Here is a 24,414-nt window from a genome sequence, read left to right as displayed (position 1 = left end):
CGTTAAGGTTTTAACGGTATTACTACTCTTACCGATACTGCTTAACGGTCCGGTACTTTAACGGTATAATTATCGGTATTTTGGCCAATGTTAACATTTGATCATGAACCTATGTTCACATGATTAAGTTAATTATGTGTCTGCATTTCATCATTACAAATTAATTTCTGGATATCATTTCTAAATAATATAAATATATTTATTAATGCACCAGCGTGAAAGCTGCAGAAAAAATACTCTAAATAGGATATTTATCTGTAGGCTATTTTGTAAACTAACTTGAAGTGCTGAGCATTTAGCCAAATAAATGTTTACATACTGATTTTTCTTTATTTAGGATTTTAAAACAAGTAGAAAATATGTTGAATGCATAACGTCATTTCTCCCAAAAGAAATCAACAGAATTTTAACGTAAGGTAAGCAAACCAATTAGGGAGATGGTACATTTATATTAAATGAGGTGAACAACGTTGATTCAACATGATGTTAGCATACAGTACATGCCTGACAGGCGCGGTGGGCGCGTGCAGCAGGTGACGCAAATTATAGTTCTTCCGAGGTTTAGACCGTCTCATTTCAGTTCTCTTCGCCGACTTCTGAGGCTGCCACCTTGAAAGACCAAGTGCTCGGTAAGGTCGCATGCTTAGAAGGTCGCAGCCCTTGAATTGGGACACAGCTTCTTTCTGCACGTAATGCACTTCTGAAAGATGCTTTGACAGATTGCTTGTGTTTCCGCCCTTACATGCAAACATCTTGTTGAACTTACCTGTATGACAATGAGCGTTGTCTGCATCAACTCTTGTGAAGTATAACCACACTTTTGAACGTTTTCCTCTATCCGCCATCGTCTCTTTGAATTAAGCGGGAGTTGTGTGCTGTTATGCATGTGCATGCGGCCGTGCGCCACGCTCGTTGATGTGTATGTGTGTGTGACAGACAGCTTCCGCGGCGCGCATGAGAGATCTCTCTCATCTCACAGACAAACATCTTGATTTTATCGCAAATTAGAAATGTTTGGTGAGATAAAATGTGCACGAAAACATTATTAAGCAAGAATACATAGTACATTTATTTTAAATTTTTCTCCAGGACCGAAAGCAGAACCGATAGCGTCAGAGCTTACTGATACTACGGTCTTTCATAATTTAGCCCTGGGGCCAGTTTAATACCGGGTAAAGACCTTTATGCCTCATTTGGGATCGTTTAGAGTCCTTTTAAACTGTCAAGTGTTGAGTTCTATTAAAGTCCATTAAAATGAGAAAAATCTTGGAATATTTTCGTCAAAAAACATAATTTCTTCACGACTGAACAAAGAAAGACATCAACATTGGTGGTGAGTAAATTATCTGGATTTTTTAAATGAATATGGACTAATCCTTTAAGAGTAATCGTAGTGCATAAACAAGCGTGTAGCCCAACAGACGCTATACACCAACGTCCGCATTTGTCCACAACACTGTTGTCATGTGTGGTTTTACGTCAGTAAAGGCGGTAACAAAGGTTCACATGGATATTAATGTCATTGACAGGCGACTGCACTGCCCCGTGTCGCTGTTTAGAATGGCAATTTTCTCATAATTTACAAGTAAATTTGAAAACATTACACTGTAAAAAAATAAATTGTTGGCTCAATGAATTATTTTTTAGTAACTAGTTCCACAGAAATTTTACGTTCACTCAATTTCTGTCTCCAAAGTGTTACCTGAATTGATGTTTTTTAGTTGGCCCAAATTTGACTCAAATATAAAAAAGTATGTTGGCTCAATTAGCTTTATAGTTCATTCAACTAAAATGTTTTAATCAGTTGAATCTTTAAAAACTTACAGCAAAGACTCTGTCAATTAAAATTTAAGTATTCACTCAATGTTTTATGTGTTACTTCAATTAATATTTATTATTTGGGATTTTTTTAATAACATTTTTAAATTATTTATCAAATAATTTATGCTGGTGTTGTAAACAAAATAATTAACTTCAGTCACATAAAAACAAAAGCTTTTTATTCACTTATCATACAGACTGAACATACAGAATTAAGTCTTCTTTAAATAGAGGGCATAAAACAGTCCAAAAAGCCTCCAAAGTCAGTCAGAACATCTCCAGGGCCATTTAGGAGACTTTCCTCAGCCAGTCCAAGCGGAGACTGTCTCGCTATGTATCCTTCTGGTCTGCCCCTCACATCATCTCCGCTCTGGTTTGATAAACAGAGGAATATAAACACACACACATACATAAATAACATGTTTAATAAAATAAAGTTTGACTGTGAAAGACTTTATTCCCTAAATAACGTTAATGTTAGGCCAAATTTCCCTCAGACATCACACATAATTAAACACTATTGGGCGGTTTTCTCGGACAGGGCTTTTCACTGACTAAAATAACTTACTGACATCTCTTAACATATGAGTGCTATTGTTTTGTCTCAAAATGCACGCCAGTATTGTATTATAAGGTTTGTTTGTAAAAATGTCCCAATTATAATAAAGACCGAGTTCTAAACTTTGTCCGGTAAACCAACCCTATATCACGGCTTTTTATCTTAACTAAAATAGCTATACTTTACTTCGGTCACGTAACATAACACACTTCTAATGTATCTTTACAAAAATATAATTACAAAAACGTCGAGTATTTGCGTCTTTGCCAATTAATATATTCTAAAATTATCATTTAATTACAAACACTTACCTGACGTGAACTTCAGGAAACGGCTGACTTGTGTCCTCCCTTGTGTGAATCAGTAAGTGATTCCAGCTGTTGCGTGCGGATTGATCTCAGATGAAATGACCTGTGATCCAGATCCTTCCGAGTTAAAACATTTTAAATTCAAAATACACAGACGCACGCGCATACATACATGCACACGCGCGAGCACGCGCGCGCGCGCACACACGCACGCACACGGGTACACACACGGGTATATTTAGAAGTTTTAAGATTGTTATGATATTGGGACTATTTCTCCACTCGCACCTTCAGCTCTGAAGTTCAAAATCGCAGGCAGTACGCAGCCCAGTTATAACAAATGTGGAAGATATGAAATATCATTCAACAGCGATATCATTTAAGTGCAATCCTAAAATATGATTTAAAACATACCGGTAAACCTTTTATTATTAAGTATAAGAAATTAAAATGAATTAAATCGCATGTTTAAACGCCACAGAGATATCAGAGCCAGCAGTCGGTTTCTGATGGGCTTGCCGAGGCGAGGCTGCGCTGGGCGGGGTGTGAGCGCTTAAGTGTCTGTGATTTTCTGGAGCTCATCTGGAGCTCTTCTCCGTCCGAAAGTGTCCGAGCACATTTTTAAATAGACGCTATCTATATTAACCGACCGCATATTTAAACTTAAAGCACATACATTCACGCCTGAACAACTCTTAAAATTACATTTTGTTACCAAATAACAGTAATATTGTGAGCATTTTGTTGTCAGGAAACATAGGTGTCATAAGTCCACATATTAACCTGATTTGTCTTAATTAGTTCAGTCAACACTAGCCATTCTGAATGTTGACTGAATTTGGAAATAACCATTCATTTAATGTTTTAAACACAGATTTATCTAGACTTAAAATAATATGTCTACTCAACTAAGCCCAAACAAGAAAATTGGTTTAACTTATATATTTTTGCCCTTCCAACATTTCATTAATTGGATTTTTTACAGTGTACAGATATTGTAAGTAATCAGTGTATTACTGAAAATATATAACACTGGCCTAGCGGTTTTTGGATATTTTACTGCAAATATCTTACAAATTGCACCTTTAAGCCCTCTATAAATTCATGAGCTAACATGACATCCAAATGAATTCTGAATTCGAGTGATTTTGCAGATTAAATTCAGTAAATCATCTGAATGATGGTCTGCAGAGTCTCCACAATACATCCAGCTCGCCAAGAAAACTCAATATGTCCCCTTTAAGGTCGCTTAAGGGAAAACAGCCGTCGTCAGCGGCCAAGACGAACGGCATGCTGACTCATAACAAACACAGGAAAATTTTGCCCATGTTAATGTTCCCCGACCATTACCATTTCTTCTCTTGTCACCTGACAACCAAACCCCTTTATCCAACAAAGCCTAACTTGTGGGAAGAGATACGCGTCAAAACGTTGAGTGAGACAGATGTAGCGACAGATATAAAGGACAAAGAAAGACCAAGGAGAGTTATCAAAGCAAGCGTAAGACATTGAAAGGACACGCACACAATACAGATGAAATCAGATCAGCGGAAGATCCACAGGAAAGAAACGCTTCAAAAGAATATACAACCAGTTCAGATCACACCGTGCCATTTTATCACAGAAAAAGTATGATTAGCATGTAGTCTTAAAGGATGTGTTACCCACACGCTTAAACAAACATTATCTCCTGTAAATAAAAGTGACATGGAGGTGACTAAGGGTTAAAGGAGTAGGATCAATAATCAATGAGGAATTGATTTTTGTATTCAATAATCAATAACACTTACTAGAACATTGTATATCGTACACTATTGTGTATCTGAACACATTGTTAAATATTTTATTAACCTCTTATGCATTAACCCTACTTTTGAAACCCCCCCAAAAATGTCATAGCCAAACTAAAATAGATACAGTTAATGAAGCATTTGTTCAAAAAAAGTTGGTCTCATTTGAAAGCAGACACTTGGTTGTTTATTGTAAAGACTTTCAGAATTATTGAATTATTGTTTTGTGATACTAAAATAGTTATGAAATGCTTAAAAATACATTTCTAATAACTATAATTGAAACTGACCTTAAATGAATCTAGAAATTCACATCAGATAAAGTCACAGGTCTGACCATAATCTTTTCAAATCTGAAGATGAAACCTCTAAAACTATGAATTTCATGAAAATGTACCATTTGAAAATGACCTATGTTAGCAGATGCATCAAAACACGACAAATAGTGGGATTATAACCATCTTTTTGCTCAAAACTCACTTTATAACAAAAGTCGAGTGTTTTAAAATTACCATATGTGAGCTGATGTGGATTTGGATTGCTATAGGATACTATTATTTTTATGGTATTTTTAACAGTGCAATAGGCTATGCTGATAAGCATTGCATTATATAAGGAATAATTGATGACGGGCCGCTGAATTAAATCAGAATTTATAAAATATAAAATAAATATCTAAAATAAATATACTGTATTGGTTATTAAAATACCCGACATGACTGGAAGAACACAGATACACTATATATAATCCCAATCATGTTTATTGTCTACATGTTTTATCCGTCAAAACATCTTTATTTGCATGTTTTTGGTAGCAGGGTTGCTATGCACTTATAAGGTTGTTCCTGATGAAACAGATTCAATCTTTTCTTCGTGTGTCAATGCTGAACCGTCTCTGCACGAGTGTGCCCTCACGCTTCATGTATGAATGAACAGACTAGTGAAAATGTCAGTTTAGCATCCTCAGTGGTTCATATCAACACGTTTGAAATAAAATAGTCTGGATTGTATTAATTTTGATAATCTTTTATTTGTTTATTTTTTGTATTGTTCATCGTTTATGTTACTATCTGAATCATATTGAAAGGTCTGAACAAAAGACGTTTACCACATACAGCCAACTGGGTGCATTTATAACTTTAATCTATTGTTTCAAATCATTTTATGATCTTATAATTGAAGACTTGTTTATTATGTTTATCTAGCTGTAGCGTTAATAGAACGGGTTTTAAATGTAACCTGCTCACTGAAAAAAGTGAGTTGTTTTGATTCGTATCCTTTCAAAAATCTTATGCTATTATATCGATCACAAGATAAGTGTGTAGACTGTAATCAGTGCGTCTTCCCGTGGACGATATAATGCACATCAAGAGCTATTGTACTGTAATATAACATAGCACAACATTCAATGGTGTCATGTCAAAATTGTCATTTTCAGACATTTACTAATCCAGTACTGGAGTTTGGTACTGTACAGTGTAGCTATCATCATTTTACATCATAACCTCACAATAAGATTTGTGCTGTCAATACTTATGTGAAAAATCATTTTAGATTGTAAGTTTGAACACTTAATTCTGCGCTGTTTTAACACACCATCATATTGGACTAATCCTGTAACATCTGTGACTAACAATTTAGTTTTGAACATTACAAGAAACCTTACATAATGAAATAAAACAATGTCGTCTAATGCCACATTTATAAGACTTGATTACTTTTCCTTATTCGTAAACATGATTTCTCGTTCTTGTGTGATTGATGGCCATCAGCGGTTGAGTTAAAGACAACAAATCCCATAATTCCATGCTTCTTCAGAGCGTCATTAATCTACGTCAATGTTATTGTTTTGATCGTGCGCCCTCTATCGCTGTGGATTATACAAACTGCACCTTTAAAACTGAAGCCACTACTGAATTATGATTTTTTTTTTTTATTGTATTAATATACATTAGCAGCTTTACAACTTTACTGTAAAGTTGAGTTGCAAAACAAATGTAATTTGTAGTGTTCTCAGTATTTACTTGCATTGTCTAAAATTGCCTACTTCCATATTATATAGCAGACGAAAATCAGTATGTGGGGTGAGTAGCATGTCTGAATTTAACAAACAATAGGTGAACAGTACCCGAATGACCTAATACTTTCAGCAAGATTGACACTGTACTATCCCGTGAGCCACTGGCAGTGTTTCCGCAGGGTCTTACAAAGTCTTACATTTAAAAATCTAATTTTTACACTAATTTTATTTAAGCCAGGTAAAAATAAAGCCTTTAAATTATAATATGTTTTTAAAAATTATATAATATTATATTAAATGTAAACATCAAATCAATCACATGACTTAATGATTTAATGAATTTTGTATAAATCACAGAACACAGAACATTTTAGTGGTTTTAAAACCTTGACTCTTTAAAACCTCAATATACCTTGAAACCCGTAACCGGCATCGTACTATGGCTTTAAATGTATGTTTACTGCCGCCAGCTAATATAATTAGTTTTGTGATTTAGAAAATTTTGTGATTTCAGTTAAATAAAAGGCTTTTTTTCTATTCATATTTCTTCATTGTGTATTTCTTAAACCTTTGTCCTTAACTTTCTGCCTTTTAATAACAGCAAAGTGTAAAAATCTGGTCTAGTCTTATTCTCGTAAACCCAATCTCGTGTCTCATTTCATCTTGCGGTGTAAGTGCCTCTTCACACCATTGCAAAATACATTTTGTTTTTTGTCATGAAAGATAAAAGGTCTTAAAAACACATGGACGTATGCACACTGGACTATAAAATTGGACTTTGTTGTTGTGATATTGGTCTTAAATTTGACTTAATGAAACCTGTAGAAACCCTGCCCTGGGAGAGGGGTCACCCAAATAAGAAGGGCGGGCGTTGTCATATTCAAACATTTCAAATAGCGGTAACGTGGCTCTATTCAAATCTAAATACATAACCTTTGGGTCAAAGTTGGTCTTCCAAGTTAACGTCTTACTAATTGTTATGATTATTTGTTATATGTTTGGCATATGTAGTATAAATTACATTTATACAATCCATATTCATACTACTGTATATTAAACTGTTTTACGGGTTACTTCATCTAATTCAGTACGTACTGTCACAATATGTGATTTCAGATGCATTGTTAGTATTCTCAGTATGTCTTCATTTCTTCAAATGAAATAATTTGGTTGTGACAAGATGATGATCGGTGTTATCCAGCGTGATTGTTTCCGAGCATCTCTTGTGCATCAGTCGTGTTTTATTGGAGTGTGTTTTTGTATTAATTTCTTAAATGAAATCTTTATTTCCAGGTTTAAATTGGGTTTTGCAATGTGGACTTTTGAGCAGCACTGTACGTGTCATGACCTTTTCAGTTTGCATCATCTCGGCTCGCCCTGACAGCTACGCCTGTATTGAGAGAGGTTAACAGACATCTTCCCAGTGCTGGTACAACTTCACAACCACAGAGCTTCTCAGGCTGTTCCTTAATCTCGGTTCCTAGTTTTTAAGGTTTTTATTTCCCGAGGTGTTTCACAGCAGGTTCAGGTCGAGCAGAAACTGCTGCGTTTGTCCACCTCGCTGAGGTGGAGGAGAACAGGGTGTGAATGAGGCCAGCTTAGCACTGAGGGAGAAACTATGCCGTGTGACGTGTTCGTTTGAAGGTTAAACTGCACGGTTTGGCTCGTAACCTGACCTTCTTTCTAACCTGCTCATTTCTGGATGTGAAAGTCGTTTCCAAGAGCTATTACGTTTTGATGACAAGTTGTGAAAATAGCATGCACAAGGGCCTTAATTTTCGTATTAAACTTCTATTGTTAAGCTGACGCTTTGGGTTTTTCAATACCTCGGACTATTATTGTTCTGATTAATTGTTAATGAAGGCAGTCATTAGAGAAATCCGGCGGCCACACGAGTTGCAGGTCCTTGTGAGAGGCGGGGTGAAGAGACCAGAGGAACACAATGAGATGATGGTTTTGTCCACTCATATGAGGCTAAAGGCAAAGAAAAGAATCTTGATTTCTGATGAAGCGCTTTTATCTGGTCCCCGCTGTAATTGCACGTTTGGCACAAAGACTCGACCCTCAAGATCAATTAGAGCCGAACAAAGAGCTCCGGCCAGAGAGAGAGAGAGAGAGAGTGAATGAAATGAAGAAAGAGAGCGAGGGAGAGCAGTGAAAACAAAAAGGAAAGTCATGTTAATGTCTGGCCGATGTTCATAAGCATCTGCATTTCACGTCCTCTCCATTAGTGAGATGGGCTTCAGTGAGAGGTGAGGGGGGAAACGCTCGGCTCTGAATAACTTCATCGCCTCAAGGACTTCATCACAAACACATCATCTGCTTTTCTTGTTTGCTCTTTTCTTAATCCAGTGCTTTTTTCTCTTGCTTGGTCTCTTATTTTTACTGTTGCAAAAATGGTATCAGATGTAAATGAGATTGTACTGTATAGTAAACATTTGCTAATGGGATTTATACGGTTTTGTGCTTAAAATAATAGCTTAGTTTTGTTGTTATAATAAGATTTATTATGGTAATGATCATTTTGATTTGCTCGTGTTCCTGTTTAGATCAGTGGTAGAGCATTGCGTTAACAGCACAAAAGGTCATGGGTTCGATCCCAGGAGCACACATACTGATAAAATGTATAATTTGTAATGCACCGCAAGTCCTTTGGATATAAGCGTCTGCCAAATGCATAAATGTAAATGTTGATTTGGGTAAATATTAAAGTACAATAATATCATTGAAAGTAAACCTTTTCAGCGTTACTAAAAATATAACAAATATTTAAAATACAATTAAGCCCATTTCTTGCTTTGCATTATAGTAATAAAACATATTTGACCGTGGACCACAAAACCAGTCATAAGTCGCACGGGTATATTTTTAGCAATAGCTAACAATACATTGCATGGGTCAAAATTATCTTTTATTTCCTAAGAAATTATTTCCTACTGTAAATAAATATATAAAACATCTATTTATCATTAGTAATATGTGTTGATAAGGACTTCATTTGGACAACTTCAAAGCTGATTTTATCAATATTTAGAAATTCCAGATTTTCAAATAGTTGTATCTTGGCCAAATATTATCCTATCCTAACCAACCATATATCAAAGGAAAGCTTATTTATTTAGCTTCTGGATGATGTATAGAAATTGATTGTTGTCCAGGGTCACACATGTCAGTCCCTCCAGAAAACGCGATTATGCGATTGCATGATTTATTTTAACACATTATCAGCCAAAGTCCGCATATTTATGCGGGGGACTCATTTTTTCAAATACGCCGCACTTTGGCAGCATAAATTGCATATTTACACACGCAAAATATGCAGGGCATGCATGATTTCATAATCCCCGCATTTTCATAGCAAAAATCACATATATCTAGCAGAAAGTTGAAAAAGTTGAATTTACTTCACACAAGCACAGCCATATCCCCTGTTGCCATGGGAACGTTATGAAGTGACGTGATTATGTGATGTGAACATCATTGAAAAGCTGCAAACAGTTTATGCAAGTTCCTGCAGATTTTGCAATATGGCTGTGACGATTAATCGTGCAAATGTGCGTTTTCTCAATTTACACAATTTGAATGAATTACGGTGAAGTCTTGTGTAAAAACGCCATTTGTGCCACTGAAGAAGTAGCATTACAAACTCTATTCCAGGAAATGTTTATTAGAATATTTACATCGCTGTTCTTCAAATAGTTTTAGGTATTTTCATGAAAATAAAAATATTTTGAATGATTGTGTTTTGACATTGCTTTTTAAAATTCACATTATAAATGACTCAAACTCATAGTGATTTTAGATTGATAAGGACTTACTGACCAAATGCCGTAGTACACACACAAGCTGTGCATGAAACACAGAATCGGAGCCTTGTGATTCAGAATCGATTTCAGGCAGGTTTTTAGGGAACGTGTTGTATCGTCACAGCCCTATTTTGCAAGTTCCCGCAATTTCATTGCATAAAACTGCATAAATATCCTGCATATTCCATCACATTTTTTTTTAGAAAACGTGCCGCAAGATCAAGGATTTTTGCCCACAACAATCACAAAAAAACTCAGCGTTTTTCTGGAGGGACTGGCATATGTATCATGTTTGATTGTCTTTTAGTCAATTTACATCTGCTTAATTGTTCTGAAATATCACAAAGAAACGTTAAGCTACTGTAGTATTAAAAGGCTGTACAATATATGTCTGATGGTGTCTATTAGAGATGTAATGATTACCGGTTTAATGGTTAAACGGGATAAAAATGTCCAACGGTTAGTATTAAAGCGTCATTTTTTTAATTACGCTCGAAAACCCCTGTCCAGCATCAACCAATATAACACGAATCAAACACATTCATTCACGTCTGCTCTCATGTGTTTGTGATGACAGTGCTTCACTGACTCAATTTAAATCCTAAAAATCTTTACATTTAGGGAAATCTAGTTGTATTGACACATGTTTACTTAATATTTCTTTAGACAGATTCATCTTTTCTATTCGTTTTCCATTAAATGATGTGATCTGATAAGTTCATGAACTAGGTGAACGTTTATCTCACGACTTTAAATGTGCACTGTGTTCTAGAAATTGTTTACAAAACCATGATAATATTGATAACCGTGGTGATTTTGGCCATTATAACCGTGATGTACAATTTTCATGCGGTTTTATCTCTAGTGTCTATAATGAACCCAACACATGGCTTGCTCAAGGTCATTCTGACATCCCAGTCTGTTGTTCTACACATCCATAGTGTTATCACAGTATGTTGTCTAAAAACCCATCTCTCTTTTTATGTTCACACTTTTCACCTCTTTAGCTGTAGGCGATTCAAGACCCCTATTTCATCTCAGCCCACCTGAAACCTGTCGACAGCACTCAAAAAAATCTGTGATTATTGCTAAAAATGGGTCATGTTAAAATCTGAGGCTTCTTCACTGTGAATCCATTCCTTTATTTTAAGTTATTTACATTAAGAGTTCTTCTTCCCTCCAGTCAATGGTGTGATGGCCATTTACATCACAATTACCCAGAGCTGCAGTGTTTGCTTTGGTCTGCACATACAGAAGCTCACTTCTCAAAATTCCCAAAATTTGAGAAGCGTCTGAGCCCCAAAGACTAAAATTGCCAACCAGTTCTTACTCTGTGGCAAAATTTAACATCTGTTCCCTCTCTCTCTTTTTTTCATCTGCTCTTTTCCATTGTTTCCATTTCTTTGCTCACTGTGTTCCTTTTATTTCCCCGTCTCTTCCTTCATTTTCCTCTCTTTTTCCCTATCTCCCTATTTCCCTTCTTTTTTTTCCTGTCATTTTCTTAACTTTTCCTCCACCTTTGTTTTCCCTTTCATTTTTATTTCCCTCTTCTTCATACCTTTTCTGTTGTGTCCTCTTTACACACTTCCTTGTTTTCCTTTTTCCCATCTTTTCTTTTATCATGTACATCTCTTTTCCCTTTTGTGTTTTCCTTACTTTTCCTCCTCTCTTTCTACGTGTTTCCTTTTCTTTCCCCCACTGCTGCTGTTCCCCCATTTTTCTCTTCTTTCTATCTTCTCCCTTGTTTCCCTCTCTTTGCCCACTCTTAAACTTTCACTTATCCCTCTTTTCCTTCATTTCCCATTCTCTTTCTTTGTTTTCTTCTTCTCTTGTCCCTCATTTGCCTCTCTTTTCCCACTCTCCCACCCTTGTTATTTCTCCCCTTTTTTCTTCCTCTCTTCCCCCTGGTTTCCATTTATTTTCCCCTTGTTGTTTTCATTTCTATTCTCCCTTGTTTCCCTCTCTTTTTCTTTATCTTGTACCTCTCTTTTCTCCATTTTTTGTCTCTCTCTTCCTTTTCCTCCTCTCTTTCTCCTTCTTTCCTTATCTTTTCCCCACTTTTGTTTCCCCATCCTCTTCCTACTGTCTCGCTCATTTCGCTCTCTTTTCCTTTCATTTCCCCCACTCTTCCTTCATTTCTCCTTCTCTTTCTTTCCCCCCTCTTTTTCCTCTCTCATTACCCTGCTTGTTTTACTCTCTTCTGCCCCTCTTTCTATTTCCTCTATCCTTTTTCAACTCTTCTTTCTTTCCTGACAGTTCTTTACTTTTCCTCCACTGTTACCTTTTGTTTTCCCTTTCATTTACACATCTTTCTTTTACTTCTGTTCTCCCATTGTTTCTCTCTCATGTCCCTTTTCTTTTTCCACTGTTCCTCTTGACATTTCCCCCCTTTTTTCCTCCACTCATCTTCATTTCCCCTCTCTTCTTTCATCATGTAAATCTCTTTTCTCCCTATCTTCTCGTTTTTGCTTCCCTCCCTTTTCCTCCTCTCTTCCTGCTTGTTTCCTTCTTGTTTCCCTATTTCCCCCCACTGTTTCCCATTTCCCTCTCTCTTTCCCCCTATTCTCTTCCTGGTTTCCATCTCTTATCTCCCTATCTTTTTTCTTCCTGCTTGTTTCCTTCTTGTTTCCTTTTTCCCCCCACTGTTTCCCCATTTCCCTCTCCTTCCTACATTTTCCCTCGTTTTCCTCTCTTTCCCCCTATCTTCTTCCTCGTTTCCATCTCTTTTCTCCCTCTCTTCTTTCATCATGTAAATCTCTTTTCTCCCTATCTTCTAGTTTTTGCTTCCCTCCCTTTTCCTGCTCTTATCCTGCTTGTTTCCTTATTTTCCTCCACTGTTTTCCCATTTCCCTCTCCTTTCTACCTTTCCCTCATTTTCATCTCTTCCCCCTCTCTTCTTCCTCATTTCCCTCTCTTTTCCGCTTTTCTCCCCTTAATTTTCCTCTCTTTTCCATTCTATTTCTATTTCTGCTTCTCTTCCTTTCATTTTCCTCTATTTTCCTCCGCTTCCCTTGTTTCACTCTGTGTTTCCCCATCTTACCCCGTTTTCATCTCTTTCCCCCTCTCTTCTTCCTCGTTTCCTTTTTTTTTCCGGTTCTCTTCCCCCTCATTTTCCTCTTTTCTCTTCTCTTTCTGCTTCAGTAGGAGCGGCAGAAACCAAGTAAACAAAGCTATTTATAACCACTCACTGCCTCTCAAGTGACTAAATGTACCACACTGTACACAACACAAGTAAGAGAGAGTTTCAAGAGAAGTGAAGAGGACGCATACAGAGCGGAGAGACAGAATGGGTGGTGTCTTATTTAGACACAATGGGAATTACTAACCTGACCTAATTCCCAATCCTATAAATTACAGAGATGGTAAAACTACATTAGGAGCTCCCAGTGTAGGCATTCGGCTCTGAGCTAGCTGAATAATTTAACGAATAATACGTGTCGCTTTAAAACCCTTATTACTCATGATGGAAGTAAACAATTTTGTTTATTTCTGGCTATTAGCATTGGCAATTGTCGGAGCCGTGCAGAGGTAGCAAATTACATTTACCGTAGTTTCATTGCTTCCTAAACTACTAAACTTCAGGTACTTTAAATTCATAAAAGTTCAAGTTGGAGCAGCATAAGGGCTAAATAATGATGAACGTTTGGGAGATGAACTTTTTAAGCTCAGGGTTATTTATTACATGCTTGCTGGTTTAAACGCTGCGGGGGGAAGTGATCAGCAGTTTTGCTCCTTAGCAAGGCACTTTACCCCAGGTTACTCCAAGGGTTTTTGCTTCACGGCAAACTTAAGTTTTGGTTAAAAGCATCTGCTACATGTCTGCCTACTTTCCTAAATATTCGACTCTGTTCTGTCTAATTTTGATTTGTAGGCGGAGTCAGAGGGCTTCTCTCATTTCCACCTCTACGTCTGCGCAGCTTTCCTCATCAAATGGCGGAAGGAGATCCTCTCCATGATGGACTTTCAGGTATAGACACATCCCCATGCGCTTTGCTCATTTATCATACGATAAATAAATGCGTGTTTGTGTTACATGTGACCGCCTGTGTGCTGGACGCTTCCCACACATGCACGCATCACTGAAAAGTGGCCCGGCCGTCACTTTCCCCCACGACCATCGGAATAATTGGTCCTCCAGTGGACGCGGCTCTGCTGTAACTAAATTTCACAGGCCAGCGCATTCACCACACCTCAGCGGCCATGAAATGAGAACGTACTGTTGTACAGCCCCTTCCCTCTCTCTCCCCCACGCTTTCTCCGGCTCGACACTCATTTATAATTTGCTTAGGTGTCAGGTTGTGCAGGGAAGGGTTTGATGGACAGTTGTTTGAGCACAAGCGTTTATACAGGGCCTGTCGATGTACATAATTAATTGTGATTTATCTCATGGGTTCCCATTGCTTAACCGGTAAAGCATAGTGAGATCTTTACTTAGGTCATGAAAAAAACACATATTGGAAAATGTACAGTCCATGCAAAAGTCTTAGGCCACCATTAGATTAGCTGTTTTAGCAATTGTATAGTAGTGTATTTATTAAAATACAACCAAAAAATACAGCAAATTAGTATGCAGTTTAATAAAAACAGAATAAAATTAAAAGCTAGTGATAAGTATTTAGTGTGATTTTCTCCTCTTACACTTGAGCAATAGCAAGAACACACAGGATCTCTTAAACCTAAATGAAATGATGTCTAAATCTAATTAAATGACTTCAGTCTCCTCAAAAGAGTTTTTAAGATGTGTTTAATGCTAAAAGAGGTCAACACTTAATACTGACTTTTACCAGAGGAACCCATTCTTAATTTTTTACATTTTATAATAGAGACAGGACACTACACTACAAACAATTATACCAATGAAATAGACAGCATTTGCACAAACACTATTGTTTTTTCTTCTTTCATTTTACTTCTTCCAAGAACAGAAACTGTAGAGCATTTTCATCACCATAATGTTTGATTCCTTTTCTTTTTTTTTCTTGTTGTTTGTTCTAAACTGTGTTTGCAATGGTAGACCGGCTACTTTTCTTCACCTATCCTAATGTTTTAATGTACTGTAAATGTCACCAAATCAGTGCTGCCCTGACGGCCTGGTAGAGTAAAAATTTGTATAAGAAATCATTTGTATTGCGTATAGTGTCAAATGTAGTCGCGATGATTATACTTTAAAGCTGCGCTGATTCATGGGCATGTGAGTCGGACACAGAAAAAAGTATACCATGGCCTTTAGATACTAAATTTTTAAATAGTTGTATCTCGGCCGAATTTGTCCTATCCTAACAAACCATACATCAATTAAAAACTTATTTGTTTAGCTTGCAGGTAATGTATAAACATCAATTTAAAAAAATTAGCCTTATGACTGGTTTTGTGGTCCACGGACGCAAATAACATTTAAAGCGTTGCTAAAAGAACGTGCACTTGTTGACCACTTTAAATAGGGCTGTGCAAAAATATCGATACAGCTAACTATTGTGATAATTTTTCCATGATAGTGTATCGACTTTCAATCTCAACTATCGATATTTTAAAACCCATCAAATAACCCTGTGTAAGTCAAACAACCTGTCCAGTTGTCTGTTATAAACACCCATTCGGCCAGTGTAATATGACATCCTTTATATCTCAAGAGTCTTTAGTTTAATCAGATTTATAAAAGAAAGATTAGCTTTACCGAATCTTTCCAATAACGTACGAATAAATGAAGAAGGAGGAGTTATACCGCAGGAGGAGCAAATACGAGTCATGCAACACTATACAACACTGTTTAAACTTATGATTCACTACATGTTCGTGTCATTTATATAATATGCACGCGACTATTTGCAACATAAGACAGAAGTCTTACTGCATGCAACTCATGACCCGGTTGGGAAAATCCACCGCATCAAACACACACGCAAAACTCCACTGCTACCCCAGATAATAAACTATATCCATTGTTTTCATAAGGCTGGATTTCTTCTCCTTACTTCCAAAAACACACTTCATCTTTCGTGCCATTGTTGACTTTTGAAATTAAACAAAGCTGAGTGGCGTGATAAGAAGTTTGCAAGCTCTAGCGTCTCCTGCTGATTGACGGGTGGGCGAGGTTTTCCGGAAGTGCCCATATAAAGAAGTGATACGTATAGAAAACCCCTGAAACGTCAGTTGGACCTGTAATCGAAAAAAACTTTCCCGAACTTGTACGAACCCTGGCGAAGTGCATTCGGCACAGAAATGTTCTGTAACACGCCCAACTGCTTTTTTGACACTTTGCCTACGTTTAGCATTAGGAAACAACTCTATAACTGTGTTAATAAGTCAGAATGCTTGAAATACCATTGAACCCCACCTTTAAAAAAAAAAGTAAAAAAAAAAAATCAGCTCATTTTTTTTATTTTTAATAAAAAAAAGAAAAAGAAATGCAATGCATCACAACATGCAATGTATTGCTTTGTATCGTGATACATTGTATCACGCCCCATGTATTGTGATATATATCTTATCATGAGGCCCTTGCTAATACCCAGCTTGTATTTTAAACAATAAACTGACAGAAAGACATTTATTAGTATAATTCCACACACAACAAAGTGGGAACACTCCTCTTTCTCCACACTTATAAACACTGGAGCGGTAGTTTGGCATATGTCACGTGTGACCTTTTGATGCGATTACGTAATACATAAGGTCATGCTGGCACATCACATGGCTAGTGCAAGACCAGAAGTTGTGGTTTAAAAGTAAATACTTTGGTGATGAATGACAATCATTTCGCTAGATAAGACCCTTATGCCTCGGTTAGGATATTTTTAGAGCCCTTTGAAGCTGCACTTTTAATCTCTATGGAGAAAATCCTGGTTTTCCTCAAAAAACATAATTTCTTCTCGACTGAAAAAACCCACATTTTGGATGACATGGGGAGGTGAGTAAATTATCTGTATTTTTATATGAAAGTATAATATTCTTTTAAAAATGTATTTCTTTTTGAAAGGCATTTGACTTAAATTCCCTCACCAGAGAACTGTGATTGGGAGTAAAGCTGGTTAGGATAGATTTGGTATTTTAGATTTATCACAGCTGTAGGTGGCAACCACACAGTAGTGCCAATCACGAATCGCATTATCCTAACACTGTAATCATGGCATGATTACAAGAACAGAAGCGAAAAATGAAATGTGTTTCAAAGAAAAGATAATAACCAGGAAAAACTATACTTCAGAGGCGGTCGACGGCAACCTGCAGCTTCACAGAAATGGTTAGGCTAAAAGCCACTAAATGAACGTCCAGTTTTTTCTTCGTTTTGAGAAATGTGTTTTTTTTTTGTCTTTTCAGAGCTTGCTAATGCTCCTGCAGAACCTTCCCACAATACACTGGGGCAATGAGGAGGTGGGGTTGCTTCTGGCTGAGGCCTACAGACTCAAATACATGTTTGCTGACGCACCAAGCCACTACAAGAGATGAGAATCCAACGCCGGACAGCACAAAAACCCAGACAATGATCTGTCCTAACAATGGCATCTGTCCAGTCGCCACTTTAATCTGACACATGGAGCGGAGATAGAGCTCAACAATTTTGTCCCATGACGTCAAATGTGTGTCGTCTGTTACGATTGACGATCAAGGATAAAATCGAGTAAATAACCACAATCATTGGATATTTTGGAAAAACTACAATTTCTGTGGCTGACAGATTCATTTGCCTGCGGATTATTTATTAAGATTACTGACAAAAAGATACCAAGCGTCAGACTAAAGTGGAAAGATGTGGCGTTTTTTAAAAGCAGCTGGACTTTGCTTTTTCCCACATCTTCCTTCATTTATTATTTCTCCTGATGTGGAGAAACAAGATCACCTTCCAGTGCCCTCATGTTTTGTGTTATTACACCATAATGTGATCCTCTTGGCCTCTTTTGCTCATTGCGACATTGATTGTACCACAGGCAGGTACATGGGTCGATTCCCGTCTGTAATCACTCGCAGACGCTATTATTGAAGATCGGCAATACACGAAACTATGGCAGCCTCCAAGAGCCATTTTTCAAGAGACGCAGTCGAGCATTACATTTGGACCAATTTGACGAATCGATTGGCAACTGACTGAGCGATGTGTTTCGTTTTTATGTTTATTAGACTTTAAAGGCTGTGAATTTTAACAATGTAAAATTGACAGCCCAGTTCGTTCTTAAGTGGCATTGTATGCATATGATCCTCTTGCACAAAGATCGTGGTACTTTTTTTAGGTGGATGACTACTGAGGTAATGTTTTAACACAAACAGCTGAATCAAACTGATCTGGTTTGTGGGTGATTATATAATTGAAGGTTCATTTGGTCTCCAAAGTCATTTTATTAAGCTTTTTCAAATGGTTACATTTCTAATTATGTTAATAATTTGGTACTCTTTAGCTGCGTTTCCATAAGTTTTGCAAATTAAAAATGCACCCAATTGAAAATTATTTGCAATTTTGCATAAACTCCCATATATCGCTAAAAGTTTTTAAGCTTGGGTGAAGTGCTTTGCAGGCAATTCAAAAAAGAAATACATTGCAAAACTGCATTTTTTTCCATATTTACAGGGGACTTGTGATGTCCGTAAAAGTCACATGATCATTCTGTAAATATGGCGTGTGTATTTGATTGGAGGACGAGGCAGAAAAGTTCTTTTCGACTGCAATTATTTTTGGTTGACATTTTGGGAATAGCACTTAAGTCTTTCTTTTTTCTCTCTCTTACCCATAATGGGTAAATATTTGATAGACCACACCACTGGGTTAAAATTGACCCAGTGCTGGGTTGTTTTATGAGTGCTGGGCAAAGATTAATCGCGATTTATCGCATACAAAATTAAAGTGATTTTTTACATAATATATGTGTGTACTGTGTGTAATTATTATGTTTATTTAACCACACAGACTAACATATATTCATTTCAGAATTTTTTTTTTTTTTTTACATTTATATATCATATAGAATATATAAAAATATAAATAAATATACAAATGTAAATGTTTCTTAAATACATACATGAATGTGTGTGTATTTATATATACATAATAATTACACACAGCACACACTCATATATTATGCAAAAAAAAAATACTTTTTTTGTATGCGATTAATCGCGATTAATCTTTTCCCAGCACTAGTTTTAACCCAACTGCTGGGTTATTATACCCCATGGTTGCATAACAACAACCCAACATTGGAAATATGATATTGTTACGGCCTTTTTTAATCCATGACGATGCGTACCAAATTTTTAAAATAATTAAAAGAATAAATAATGACTTTGACACCAAATGTACCTGTGATTATATAATCCCCCTTATATGAATGATTGAGTATAATATGAAGTGATATTAGACCAACAGAACAATATTATCTAGTGAAAACCGAAGGGTTTTTGTTGTTTTTACTCTAGGCACTGAGCGGTGTGGTACTTTACCGTGTTTTTCAGGTATCTTTTAACCAAACTCTGAGCAGCTGGTCTTGGCCCAATCCCAAATCATAATCTTAAGTACTGTTAGTGAAAGAGTAAATCTAGCCTCGGATCGTCACGAACCATTGGCACATTCATTCAGTCTCCCAGGGCAACAGATTTATGCAGATGTTTATGCTAATAAGATGCAGATGATTTGATTATCTTTGAACCCACATCTCACCTCTTGCTACATTTATTAACTCCAGCGATTAATTGTTAAAGTCGAATCTTCAATTACGCCATTCTTCCTTTTCACAGTTAAAGTGTAATCTTTATAAATCAGTGCATATTTTCTTTTTAAAAAATGATCGTCTCGAATAACGTTGCAATCACCGTGGACCAAAACCTTGCATGGATAATCTAAGTAATAAATGAATGATGCGTCTTCTGCTCTAATTATTAAAGCGAATGAATTGTATTGATTAGAAAGAGGTTTCGGACCGGTTGAAGTGATGCTGAACGCTCGGCGCCGTGAAGGATTTAGCGAGTTTGCTGATGTGAAACACTTGAATAATGTAGATTTGTCAGCTCGCTGTACCCTTTTCATCTGTCAGTGATATTTGAAACCACCCGCACTATACGGTCTCGCTGTTACAATCTGTTTTCCATGAAGCATTTACGCTGTATTTGACGTGAACTAGAATGTATTTTTGTGTCTTAAGCTTGATGTTGCCTACTGAGAGGATAATTAGTTTTCTCCTCACTCCTTTAAAGTGCGCTAATGAAAAAGCGACTTATTTTAGAAGGTCGAAACACTGACCCTGGCCAAGAGATGGGGTAGTAATTATTCATGAAAGGGTCGTATTTTACCACCCCGTCACGTGTGGAGTGAAGCGAGGTGCAGGTTAAGTTACGGCTTTAATTTAGAGTCAATATATATTAACCATTCTGGACATTTTTTATTTGTTGAATGTTATGTAATGGCTGGATCAAAGCACATCTGGATGTGTTATATCTGTTGCCCATGTCTGCGTGTCAACATGCATTCAAGATGTTGTTTTAAAATGGCTTTCCTTTTAAGCTGATGAAGTTTAATCATGCTCAGTAATAATGCACCCAACTACTAATACGGTAAATAATCCAATTTAATGTTCAACTAAGATTTCCTCTTTAAATAGTCCTATAAAGAAGTGTTATCACTGTGATGTGTCGGGATGTTCTCATGGGTGTATTTAATCTTTACCCTTCATGTTCTGGAGTGCTGTCGCTTTAGTTTTCTCGTTCAGGTCCGACTCCATTCTGGTATATAAAACCCACTTTTAACGATCTTTTTAATTGCCAATACAGAAAATCAAGTCCCGCTTATACATTTTCTTTCCTATCAATGTGAAGTTTCACGCAAGCTTTCCTAAAATTGAGTTTTATGTTGACTTATTTATTAATATTAAAGGGATAGTTGTAGGGTTGCAAAATCCTGGGAATTTTTAAGGCTGGACACTTTCCATGGGAATTAACGGGAATATATGGGAATTAATGGAAAGAAACATATAACAGGTACTTAAATATAGTTTTAGTCCCATGCACACAACACACTGCTTACTGAAGGGACATTGAGGCCACACCCCCTGCGTGTACTTAAGGCCACACCCCCTGCATGCACTTACATTCATCCATAACATCCACAGATCATTTATTCAATCCTTCAAACAAAATAATGTCAAAATGTCCATCTTTGCATGTATTCGCGTAAATGTTTTTAAAACTTCCTTGTGCTGTTTGTAAGCTAGTGTGTAACAACATTATATCATTGTAAAGACAAATACACTGAGTGAAAAAACATTTAGGTGAGATCATTAAAGATGTACCCAGAAGCTACCCATAAAACCACATTCCTCTCATAATGTTTTTGAAAGAAGTCTCTTATGCTCAAGCCTCCATTTATTTGATCAAAATGAAAAAATTCAGGCTTGATGGGCATAAGTATCAGGAAATTTGTATTACCTTGCATGCATGTCTGCTTATGACCAAACTAAATCTTCATTTATGTTTGTATATCATATAGTTTATATAAATGTCCTTTAAGTTTCCAATTTGGAATATTTCCTAAATTCCCCAGATTAACTCTTTCCCCGCCAGCGTTTTTTTTTTTTTTCACGTAACAAACGCTGTTTCTGCATTTCTGATGTTAATCTGGAGTACCTATAGAGTACTATGACATCCTTTATATCTCCAAGGAGTCTTTAGTTTAATCAGATTTATAAAAGAAAGATTAGCTTTACCGAATCTTTCCGATAACGTACGAAAAAATGAAGAAGGAGGAGTGATGAGCGAGTACGAGTTATGCAACACTATACAACAGTGTTTTAACTTATGATTCACTACATGTTCGTGTCATTTATATAATATGCACGCGACTATTTCCAACATAAGACAGAAGTCTTACTTACCACGTGCAACTCGTGACCCGGTTGGGAAAATCCACCGCATCAAACACACACGCAAAACTCCGCCGCTACCCCAGATAATAAACTATATCCATCGTTTTCATAAGGCTGGATTTCTTCTCCTTACTTCCAAAAACACACTTCATCTTTCGTGCCATTGTTGACTTTTGAAATTAAACAAAGCTGAGTGGCGTGATAAGATGTTTGCAAGGTCTAGCTTCTCCTGCTGATTGACGGGTGGGCGGGGTTTTCCGGGGGAAGTGCCCATATAAAGAAGTGATACGTATAGAAAACCCCTAAACCGTCAGTTGGACCTGTAATCGAAAAACACTTTCCGAAACTCGTACGAACCCTGGCGAAGTGCATTCGGCACAGAAATACTCTGTAACACGTCCAACTGCTTTTTTGACACTTTGCCTTCGTTTGGCATGAGGAAACAACTCTATAACTGTGTTAATAAGTCAGAATGCATAAAAATACCATTGAACCCCACCTTAAATGCCTTCCAGAAAATGTTCTTCTTTAAATATATAAACATATGCAATATATCAAATGAAATAACAGACCCTCTGCTTTCAAAAAAAAAAAGTTCTCTATTTATCACCTCTTAAATATGGGTAGGTTTCTTCAAAAACACAAAATTTTGATTAAAAAGCTTGCGATAATTCCGACTTTTGATAGCGATCAGATTCAGAGCGATCTTTAAAACATACACAGAGTTCTTTCTCTTTCACGTGAGGTGTTACTTCCGCGTTGTATAAGTTGCCACCTGGTGGATAATAGCGGTATTGGAGAAAGTCGTAAATTCTCGTCATTGGCAGGGAAGCGTTTTCTCTTAATTGAGGAGATAACTCGTCAATGGCGGGGAAAGAGTTAAGTTCCCATAGAAAGTTTCTGGAAACGTTCTGCTCGTTTGCAACCCTTGATATTTGTAATGACCAATTTTTAATTTGGGGGTGAACTATCCCTTTAATAGTAAAGATAGAGTCTGTATTATATTTTTTGCCTTTTCCTGCGTGTGCATTTATACAGTGCATTGTTTTCATGAGCACATTCATTTACATTTTTATTGGTTATATACAGTTTGTGCTTATGGTATAGAAAATGTAATATTTTCATCCTCTGCGAGAAGCCAAATCTTATTCATATTATTCATAAATACACATCATTTGTTTTTGCTTATTTGGTTTACAGACAGACACGTCTGTGGTTTGTGAACTTGATACTGTATTTTATGTGTGTTTTTTTTTGCGTTTTTTTTTTTTAAGAATCAAAAAAACAACGTGCCCTGTCGTTACGACAGCATGTCTATTTATAGACGTGTCCTCTGTGTCTTAAGTTATTTGTCTTCCTACTGTGATTTGTCCTGGGATTTCCTGTTTTTCCTCTCTCCATTTTTGCCTTCCAGCTTGACATTATTACTTCTTTCATTTATCCATTTCATCCATAAGGTTTGTGTGTGGATGATACGCTTCCTTTCTTTTTCTTTTTGAATTTTGAAAATGTACTCCCATAATTCTAGGATCAAATATTTGCCTTTGGTCTGCAAATAGAAAGAGTGCATCTCCCTGTATTACTCATTCTCTTGTGCCGTGTTTCATCAGAATAATATTTTCGGGCAGGGGTGCTGTTTTATGATAATGCAGACGTGTAGCGTGAATGAACAGTGCTGTGCTTTATTCAGCTCATAGCGTTTTGATTGTGTTCACAGTTTGCAATGCAAATAAGTCTCTGTAACAGCTTCACGGTGCGTCCCGACACCACATCCCTGCTTTTTTCTGTTGTTTTTCTTTCTGCGAAAAATGCCAAAATCCTCTAGTCATTACGGTGGATTCTGCTTAATGAGTGATTTTGTAGTCCACACTGCTTGTAGCCTTAACTGAGAAAGGAAATATTAGTTTTCTGCTGTATATTTGATTTTTAAATTCTATTAAACAGTTGGTACTCTGTTTAACTTTTTTCTTGTGTGTATGTATTAAGACTTGGGCATTTGGGGAAAACAAATCAAAATCTTACCACCTCAAATATGATATAATGATTAACCGAATGCTCTTGGCACATATTATACGTTCATCAAACACTTTAAATCTGCTTAATCCCGGCCTCAGGCCTTTCAGAAAAGCTTTATTGGCAGAATCTGCTAAACGCTCGGTTGATTTTTCAGCAAACTCCTCAAAGTGCACTGAAGATCGAATGTGAAACGACCGTGGATCACATTAAAACTTGGGTACCTTGTGAGTACTTGGACCTGAATACAACCC

At 36.7% G+C, this 24,414-nt stretch overlaps 1 protein-coding gene and 1 long non-coding RNA gene across 3 annotated transcripts in view; one reads left to right on the top strand and one right to left on the bottom strand.

Moving 5' to 3' along the window:
- The window catches only part of tbc1d22b (TBC1 domain family, member 22B), a 79,370-nt gene extending 55,268 nt beyond the window's left edge, over positions 1–24,102 (top strand). For both annotated transcript variants that reach the window (XM_065270267.2, XM_065270266.2), the window contains 2 exons: positions 14,176–14,271; positions 17,622–24,102. In XM_065270267.2, coding sequence (XP_065126339.1) covers positions 14,176–14,271; positions 17,622–17,750 — 225 coding nt within the window. In that variant the 3' untranslated portion in view covers positions 17,751–24,102. The remainder of the gene's footprint in view (positions 1–14,175; positions 14,272–17,621) is intronic.
- LOC135729959 (uncharacterized) lies at positions 1,979–3,508 on the bottom strand. Its single transcript, XR_010525817.2, has 2 exons — positions 2,692–3,508; positions 1,979–2,191 (listed from the first exon to the last, which is right to left on the bottom strand). It is a non-coding gene; the product is annotated as an uncharacterized lncRNA (long non-coding RNA).
- Positions 24,103–24,414: the final 312 nt, after the last annotated feature.

This window comes from Paramisgurnus dabryanus, chromosome 11 (assembly GCF_030506205.2).
Source record: "Paramisgurnus dabryanus chromosome 11, PD_genome_1.1, whole genome shotgun sequence".
In the NCBI taxonomy this organism is placed as follows: Eukaryota; Metazoa; Chordata; class Actinopteri; order Cypriniformes; family Cobitidae; genus Paramisgurnus; species Paramisgurnus dabryanus.
The sequence above is the reverse complement of the archived record's forward strand: the minus strand, read 5'-3'. Positions and strand labels throughout refer to the sequence as shown.